Raw genomic sequence first — 9,088 nt, forward strand, 5'->3', positions numbered from 1 at the left:
TAGACTTAATTCATTATTCCACAAACTCTTTTTTTGGTGCCAAATTATTTGATTTGTTATCAATATACATAACTGGTGAAAATTTGGAAATTGGTAGGACTAAATATGCCTTCAGGGAAACTTTAAAGACCAAAATTGTCCAAACCCCAAAACATTTGACAAATTTTCAATTGGTTTGGTGCTTTTCTATCAAACATTTTATATTAATTTAAATTACAAAAAAGAGGGTGGAAGTTCTACGGTAGCGTAAATCAGTAAATCAACCAACTGATAGCGAGTGAACATTTCCATTAATTGAATCTCGAATATGTCTCCAAGGATTTAATTTTTTTCCCACAAAACATACAGATTTTCCCACGGCGTATGGGGACTTTCATTGACGACCTAACTTATTATTCAATACATTAACAAAAATCGTTCAAGACGGTTAACCTGACAACAATCCCTATCCCAAGTCATCGATGGACTGGTTCATACTGATAATTTTGATGAAAAACAAAATATATACATCGCTCGAGAGCAGGAGCCGGGATCCTCTGTCCAATATTTTGTGTCCAGGAGCAGGCGGTCAATTTTCCACGAAGACTTTTAGGTAGTCGTCTTTATCAGCAATTTCTACTAACATTTAAATGAACCACCCATCTGGGGTAGCTTTATCAAATATCCGGTGCCAAATAACATCCAATTGGGCATCTTCTTGGTACTTATTCATCTGTACTACAGCTGTCCCTTATTCAGTTCTATTCAAGTCTCCAGCCAATTCCCATTTGGCAGTAGTAATCAATCTTATAATTATTTAGATCTTTACTGGCATATTGTACATGATAAAATGTTAAAATTTATTAGCAAAGTCATAAATTTTGTTTGAAAAAGTAGCAAGTTTTGTCAAAAAAAGGGAAGTTTTGTTCAAAAAATAGAAAGGCTTTTGTTAATGATATACGAAATTTCACTAAAAAAGTGGTAAGATTTGTTAATGAAGTCATAAGTTTTTCTTGAGAAATCGTATGTTTTATATATAAAAAAAAAATGTTAAGTTTTGGGAAAAAATGGTAATTTTTGCTGAAAAATCTAATAAGATTTAATATTTAAATAGCAAGTTACAATAACTAGTAAAAGTTATTTGTTTTGTGCAAATTTACTATCACAATTTGATTGCCATTCTCATGACAATCTCAAGATTGTCATTCCATGCCAAATTTCTCCTCTGCCGCTGGTTTTATTTAGCCTCCTCATAGCTATAATTTTTAGAGACAATTAATTGGAACAACACAAAATGGAATTCTAAATTACTCAGGAATGTATTGTTAGATTGTCTATGCGAGATACCTTTTTTTTTCCCCAACTTAGCAAACCAAAATTTTCATCTATGTCATTCTAAGCATAACAGGATATTTATTCTTATTTAGAAAGTACACGTGCTCCAAATTTGTCTGAATTATGATCAACTAAAATTAGCTATTTTGATTTATGAAATCAAAGTATAATGAATAAATAATAACATTAAAAGTAAAAAAAAAAAAGCAAATTTCACGGAATTAAAAGATGATAAACCAAAATTGATGGAATGACATTGCACGAACTATTGTTTGATTGAGTAAGGTGTCCTCATGGCTTATACTTTTTAATCCTCCTAACAATTATTGCTACATTTTAATTGTCATCGAGGATTTTGCTTAGTGATTTTGTGAAATGTAAGGAACGAAAAAATTCATTTTGTAAAGTGTGAGGGGCTATCAATTAGATTATGTGAAATATGATTTGACAAATTAGTCCGAAACCTAAGCAGGGACAAAATTTGACTAATGTGAATTTGTAAAGGACGTAAAATTGTATTTTTAGACGTAAGAGACGAAAAAAATCATTTTACAAAAATGTGAAAAACGTTTTGAACGATTTTCTCATCAATTATATAATTGCATTGTTCGGATTCGTTGTACCAAATGCCTATAACGACGTGCTTCTATCAGTTATGATGAATATATGAAAGAAAGATAATGTTGTTCTTCATTTTTTTTTTCTAACGCATTGTTTAACGTTTAATACTAAGTTTATGCTCTTTTTTTTTTGTTTACTTCAACATTTTGTTCGGCAGCGCTTACTTCAGGTTTGGTCATCACCGATTCAGGGAAGAGATCCTACCGTTAAGTTTCACCTTTCTCTTGACTTTGACCTTTCTCTTTCGCAATCTCCTATTACATTGCGCATCTTGGCCAATAAGAATCCGTTAGTGCCATGATTTTTTGGGAAACCTCGTGAGAATGTTCAACTGTCGAATCTTCCATTGATTAATCCCTGCAGCATTTTAGAAATTTCAGAAGCCAATAGAGCATCAAAAGGAAACTGCAGCCTATAGGCACGAAGCACATTTCTGCATCAATTTACGGTTTCCATCCAATTTTGCAGCAGTAGTCTACTATCCTAGAGTTGGAAATGGATGTGAAAAGCAAGATTTTGATCATTGGGGGCACTGGAAACATCGGGAAATATTCAGTGTAAGCGAGCGCAAAAGCAGGGCACCCAACGTTTGCACTGGTCCGAGAAAGCACAATTTCAGATCCTAAAAGGGCAGCCATCATAGAGAGTTTCAAGAGTTTGGGAGTCATATTTCTTCATGTGTGCTATTATTTCTTCCTTCGTTGTCTAAATACTGTTTCAATTTTTTTCAAGAAATTCTAGAAACTGACATGTATGTATGGGCTGAACAGGGAGATCTACACAGTCATCAGCAGTTGGTAAATGCAATCAAACAAGTTGACATAGTGATCTCTGCAGTCAGGGGAGATTTGGTAGCTCATCAAGTTAAGATTATTGAAGCAATTAAAGAAGCTGGAAACATCAACGTACGCACAATACAGTGTTACAAATTCTTTCTTGATTTTTATCTTTTGCGTTTATCCCTTTGTGATTTGTGACTTCCATATTCCTAAAGAAGGAGCTGTATTTGGTTTCAGAGATTTTTACCTTCTGAATTTGGGGTTGATGTGGATCGTGTGCATGCTGTTGAGCCTGCTGCTAGCTTATGCAGGACCAAGGTTGAGATCCGCAGAGCTATTGAGGCAGAAGGGACACCTTACACTTACTTAGTGTTTAACGGATTTGCTGGTTACCTGAATTATATCCTCAACAACTTTGGAGACTCTAGCTCGTCTGCAAGTCCTCCCAGAGACAAGATTGTCATTCTTGGTGATAGAAATCCAAAAAGTATCCGAAAGAAGCTCGTCTGCTGCATTTCTTTCTTGGTTTAGTGTTCATCGTTCTTTTCTTCAATTTCATGTTTCGTTGCAGTTGTTTTCACCAAGGAAGAAGACATTGCTGCATACACCATCAAAGCAGCAGATGACCTAAGGACTCTGAACAAGAGTGTGTACGTTACACCCCCTGCCAACACTTTGTCCTACAACGAAATAGTATCATTGTGGGAAAAGAAAATCGGCATGACCCTCGAAAAGACCTGCGTTCCAGGGGACGAAGTTCTTAAGAAAATTCAAGGTCATCTAACAAAAAGAAAAAAAGTGCACAAGTTGCTAATTTTTAACACAATAGCATCTACTATTATTAACACCTATTCCACGTTCTAATCAAATTGCTTTCTTTTCTTGTATCTTTCGCAGAGGCTTCAATGCCATTAAAATTGCTCCTGTCTTTGGCATACACATTTTTCGTGAAGGGAGAAATAGCCAACTTTGAGATCAAGGTTTCTTTTGGCATGGAGGCAACGGAGCTCTATCCTGATGTTAAATACACCACACTTGATGAGTACCTCAGCCAGTTTGTATCAAATTAGCTTAGATACTTTCAGATTAGCTCTACCAGATTTTTGCAGCAGTTTCTTGTGCACTACTAGATTTTGTTCTTCTTCCAGATGAGGATTGTCATGAATGTGATTGAAATAAAATATGCCCTTAATTTGTATCCTGTCTTTTGTGTACTTGGGTTGAATTCTTCCAACTTGAAATCATCATCTGGTTGCCTCTGAGCATCCTTTCTTCATACTTACAACTACATAGTCGAGAAAGTTGGATAACGGTGCTAAATTCCGGACAATGTAAGACAAATCATATACTCCTCGTCTCCTTGGTCCTGGCCTAGGATCCGGAATTTCAGAAAATATTGAGATACACAGGCATAGTTCTGCTCATCTGATTGAGCTCTTTTGAGACCTGAGTTTTCAGGAAGTGGACCATTTCTTATCTAAACAGTTGCCTAAGGCCAAATTACTAAGACTTCTATACAAGAAGCTCATAGAAAACAAATCTGTAGCTATTTTGATGAACTTCCGAATTTGAGTCAAAAGTCTTGTGCTTGTAGATTTGATCTTGATGTTTTTCCACCCTTGTTCAACAGCTTTCATGAGAGTGATGTTTCTCCACAGTCGCGATTTGATTTGGATTTCATTGTTTTTATATATGAAACATGTTTGGAGGTTGTAACCTATTTGTTTAGGAATTAAGATTTCATCACCAAAATAAAAAAGAATATGTCATTACTAAGCTATTAAAGTCATGATTAAGCTTGCCATCACCTAGAAAATGATATATAAAAAATAATTTGAGAGCAACAAAAAATAGTTAAGATGTTTAGTATATACAGTATGGTTGATTCGGAAGTCCTTTGGTACACTAAACAACAAATGATCAAACATCCGAGTTCATCAATTTCCCAAATGCCAACCATGAATATGTGCAATTTCAAAACTGAACTCAAAAAACCTTCCTCACCACGGACCACTGTATGTCACAGGGATGGAGCTATCATAAGGTATTTTCTTTACCCATTCCCTTTCTTTATAGTAACATATTTTTTTTTTAACTAAACTTGTTCTTATTATTTCATGCATATAAGTCATATTACCTATTCTTGCAGACAAATCCCCACCCTCTTCATTTTCTTTGTAGATTTACAGGTAGTTATATCTCTATATTTTTGAGGGATTTGCAGGTAGTTATACATTATAATTTGCATTATCGGTAGAAGCATGCGTATAAACTAAAATACCAGACTTAAACTATTACCAGGTTCTCCAAAGTCATCGGCGGCATCTTTCCTCTCCATACTGCTGCCAAGTTCCTCCTCTGTACTTACTGATATTCTCATCCCTTTAGCTGACATATTCGCATCCAAACACTCAAAGATCTGAAATACTGCAAAGAGTATTTAACCATATAACTGGTCGACATCTCACAGAACATAAATGTGACTTAACTTGAATTAACCTATTTAGCTTTACATACAGAACAAGACATGTAAGAAAATGTACTGCAGTTACCGGTGACAAGATACTAAGCTGATTTTTACACTTTACACCCTCTAGATGCAAGCAGGCTTTCCCATTGAGATAGTTCATATATATAAAATTGTACGAACCGATCAGATCAACCAAACCCCGAAAAAAAATATGACGGTGAAAAATATCATTCATGCTGATTCTGCACAAGTTCGGTTGCATAAGTATATAAAAGCCAAAGGCAATTGTCTTCAAGAACTGCATTTCATTTAACTGCAATTTCTCTGCTAAAAATCGCATCAGACAATTACGTCAGAATTGCTCCCAAACTCGAGTATTCTGCCCCTAGACCATTGTACAATCAATTTCTGATTTATCCTTGTGCTAATTGTCACTCTTTTGAACAAGATTTCATAAATTAATACAGCTATTAAGATGGAACCTAATTAGAAAAAAATTTCTAATGCAAGATGCATTCTTCTAAAATCAAAAGTGCTAAAAGTCAATCAGATTTTGTGCAAATCAATGGAAAAAAAAAACTATAAAGAATAACGACAGATCACCACCAGCTAGACCAGATGCCATTTCTGCGCCAGTTTTCACGAGAAAACTGTTTACCTAGAATAGCCATGCATAAAAAATTCACCAATGAATAACTTTAACTCCTTCATGGATGGCCTTACAAACCTAGGTGTCTGGGTACGTGTCCGGTGGAAGATGAAGAATGTACTGGGCTTCAGCCCCCAGGCACCAGAACATCTTATGGCAGGAACTTGAGGCAATGAACCCCAACATTTCAATTAAAAGCCCTTCCATCAAAGTCAATATATAAGCCCAGGGTCTCAAACAACGACCAAAGTGTCCTCCACTGTCAGTTTACCAAATACTCATAATACGTAAATACCTATAAGCTACTTAAGCACCATAAATTTTAATTCTACTGAAATATGTAGAACTTAAACTTTTAACAAATACCTCAAGATCCTAAAAAGGTTACCCATTCTTCAAAGTTGGTAAACTCAATATTCAGCCAAGTTCCCATGATTATGTAAATCTAATCTTCCCTTAAACTCTTTATTGGTTACATCAGTCGTGAATAGAATGTCCTAAGAAAACATTCAGCACACACAGCTTTTATAAAAACTCCATTAAGTCAAAAGAATAGAATGTCGCAAGCACTAGATGCACACCTTTGCATTCTCCAAGTTAGTTCACTCTTTGCCTCCCTTTTGCAACACATAAAGGTCCAAAAAATAAAAACGATACAGGCTTTGCAGAGGACTTCAAATATAACTGAAACTCATTCATTTCATTCACATGGTAATAAACCTCAGCAATGGTTGGCTTCTGGTGTAAATATATCCAAAAACAATTCCAAAAAGGCGTCTGCCACAAGTTTTTAAGCTAACTCTAAATCATCCACCTATTATTTGGTTCCTTATAGCCCTAGAATAGTGCAAAATCTTATGCTTATACAAGTTCCTTTAAGTATGAACAAAAGACAATTATCCAAAGCTGCTGCAATGAAGAATGCCTTTCTATTGTTGAAAGCAAAAATGATGCTTACATATCTACTACTCAAGAACTCGTGCTACATGACTCACAATCAGCCATATAATACATGCACAGAATATCTGATGTCTCAAATGCCTTACAAAATTGGACTCATGATTTTCTCCTCCAAGAATTATGATCACTTAAGACCATGTCATTCTCTAGAGAAATAAAATCATACCCTTATTTATTTGCTTTTATATTTATAAATTTTTTTCTTACAGTAGAAAATATTGCATATCTTCTATCTATTGTTTTTGTTCTATTTTCAAAGCAAACAATGCAAAGCTTCTGTATTAGTAAGGTGAATTTGTTCTTAGCCGAAATGAGTTAACTTATGTACAAGCTTAAGCTAACTACGTATCCATAAGCCTCTTCAAATTTCAGGAAAATGGTAACTCTTTCATATATATACACTGGAAAGATATGGGTGACAAAGAACTTAACCAGTGTTGCATTTTGGATGAAGAATCATGTCAGTTACTCAAGAAGGCACTGCAGACTTAAATGGAGTCACTTGATTGAATCAAGTGACAAATGACAGAGTGAGCAACACAAGGTGAATAAAACATGTAAACAAGGAATAAACCATACTAATCTGTGACCTAACAATGCACTAATTACAGATAAATGGATGAAGCGGAAGATCAAAAGCAAAAAAGATTCCAGTTACTAGACTCAGATGTTAATAACCTATTGGCAGGATTATTGACATCTTATCCTTCTGTTTGTCTGCCAACTGAAATCTTAATCAAGTTTAGAACCGAAAAATCATAAACGTTTTTCCTAGACTAAGTTCAACAGATGGAAACTGTGTCGACTGCATTATTCTCTCAGTTTTCTCTCAAATGAAGGCTATTAGCATTACACTTCAGTTCCAAACACTTCTCATGTTTAAAACAGTAAACAACTTTAGTTTGTTTGTTTTTCCCCCCTCCTTAATACCTAACACATTTGAACAACACAATATTTCTGTACCTACCTGCTGCATAGCTCCCCACTTCTCCAAACTTCATAAGTTTTACCTATTAGTCGCCATCCCATTCGCTGTTTACTTATGCTTGATAATACAATATCCCTTTGTTTAGAAACCAATTCCATAACACTGCTGCTTTTCATCTTACACCAAAACATTTACAGCTGCAAACACATTATATAGGCAATTCAAGTCCACTACAGTCTTGTTCACTTACAAATATCCCAAGTTACCAAACTTGGCCAGAAATTAAGAATCCCACAAAACCAACTTCAATAAACCAATTCAACAGTCCTGATTCTTAAGTCAGCATGAATTTTCTTTATGTCTAAAATTTCTTATTTTGAACATTGAAAACTGGAAAGAACTAAAAAACCAGCAGAAGTTATTACCCTTTCCAAGAATTGGACGTGGCTTCTTTTTGTTGCACTTTTCCCTCTCCGCATAACAAAGAAAGCATTTTTTTTTTCCAATCACCATATTGCCCATACTAACCCAAATAATGAAATTCAAATTTTTCAAAAACCCGGATGCAAATTCCATAAATAAATGCGAATGAAGTACGAAATAACAAAACAGAAAATAAAAAAAAAATAACTTTCTGCATAGGAGGGGAAGGGAGGCCTTACTGATGGGGCAGGAGATAGGAAGCCGGAGTGGGAATGATTGAGGAGAGAAGAAGGGGCGTTGTTGTCAAAACGATGAATTCTGATCATTCACAGCAGAGTGCTGCTCTCAGGGCTTCAGCTCCTCCTTGGTTTTTAGTTTCACTCTGACTACTTCTTCTGCTCCTCTTTGTGTTGTCCGAAGCATTTCAGCCATTTAAATTCCAGTATTTATCTCCCCCCTTCCCCGCCCCCCCCCCCCTTTCTTCTCATCGTTGGCGGGGGCACCTCTTCAAAATTTGGGTATGAAACGAGTTTTTTATACTACCCAATTTTTTGTGTTTTTTCTCTGATTCTCTCCACTTAAGCCCTGTTTGTTACGAGTTTTTTAAAAGTTTTAACTATATTAATCTCAAAAAATTTCTCAAAATTTTTAAACTATACACTTTAAAATATTCAAAAATTTACGCACTTTAAAAATTTTTTAAAAACTTTTACAATAAATTACAGTAAAATTTTAGATAAATACCCAAAAAACTCACTTGCTAAACATGTTACTAAAAGCATACTACTGTTTAATTCTTAAATTTTTCAGTCCTTATAGCCAAATTCTAACCCTATAGAATTATTCTAGATATTAGTGAAGGGATAATGCAGTTCCTTACTTAGCATTAGCATAACCGGGAATCTTCACAGTTTATTCTTGGCATGAAGCAATTTTATTTGTTT

At 34.9% G+C, this 9,088-nt stretch overlaps 2 protein-coding genes across 2 annotated transcripts; one reads left to right on the plus strand and one right to left on the minus strand.

Annotated features, from left to right (window-relative positions):
• Positions 1–2,957: 2,957 nt before the first annotated feature.
• On the plus strand, positions 2,958–4,396 carry LOC113757934 (isoflavone reductase homolog PCBER-like; the record flags this gene model as incomplete). The annotated part of the gene is made up of 3 exons (XM_027300996.1): positions 2,958–3,201; positions 3,286–3,489; positions 3,612–4,396. Coding segments are annotated over 3 exons (621 nt in total), but the record flags the coding sequence as incomplete, so codon positions are not given.
• Positions 4,397–4,518: 122 nt separating this feature from the next.
• LOC113757936 lies at positions 4,519–8,569 on the minus strand. Its single transcript, XM_027300999.1, has 3 exons — positions 8,384–8,569; positions 5,013–5,133; positions 4,519–4,727 (listed from the first exon to the last, which is right to left on the minus strand). The coding sequence occupies exons 1-3, from the start codon at positions 8,468–8,470 to the stop codon at positions 4,519–4,521; spliced, it is 417 nt and encodes a 138-aa protein (XP_027156800.1). The 5' UTR covers positions 8,471–8,569.
• Positions 8,570–9,088: the final 519 nt, after the last annotated feature.

The sequence above is a fragment of the Coffea eugenioides genome, unplaced genomic scaffold (assembly GCF_003713205.1).
Source record: "Coffea eugenioides isolate CCC68of unplaced genomic scaffold, Ceug_1.0 ScVebR1_3431;HRSCAF=4641, whole genome shotgun sequence".
NCBI lineage: Eukaryota > Viridiplantae > Streptophyta > Magnoliopsida > Gentianales > Rubiaceae > Coffea > Coffea eugenioides.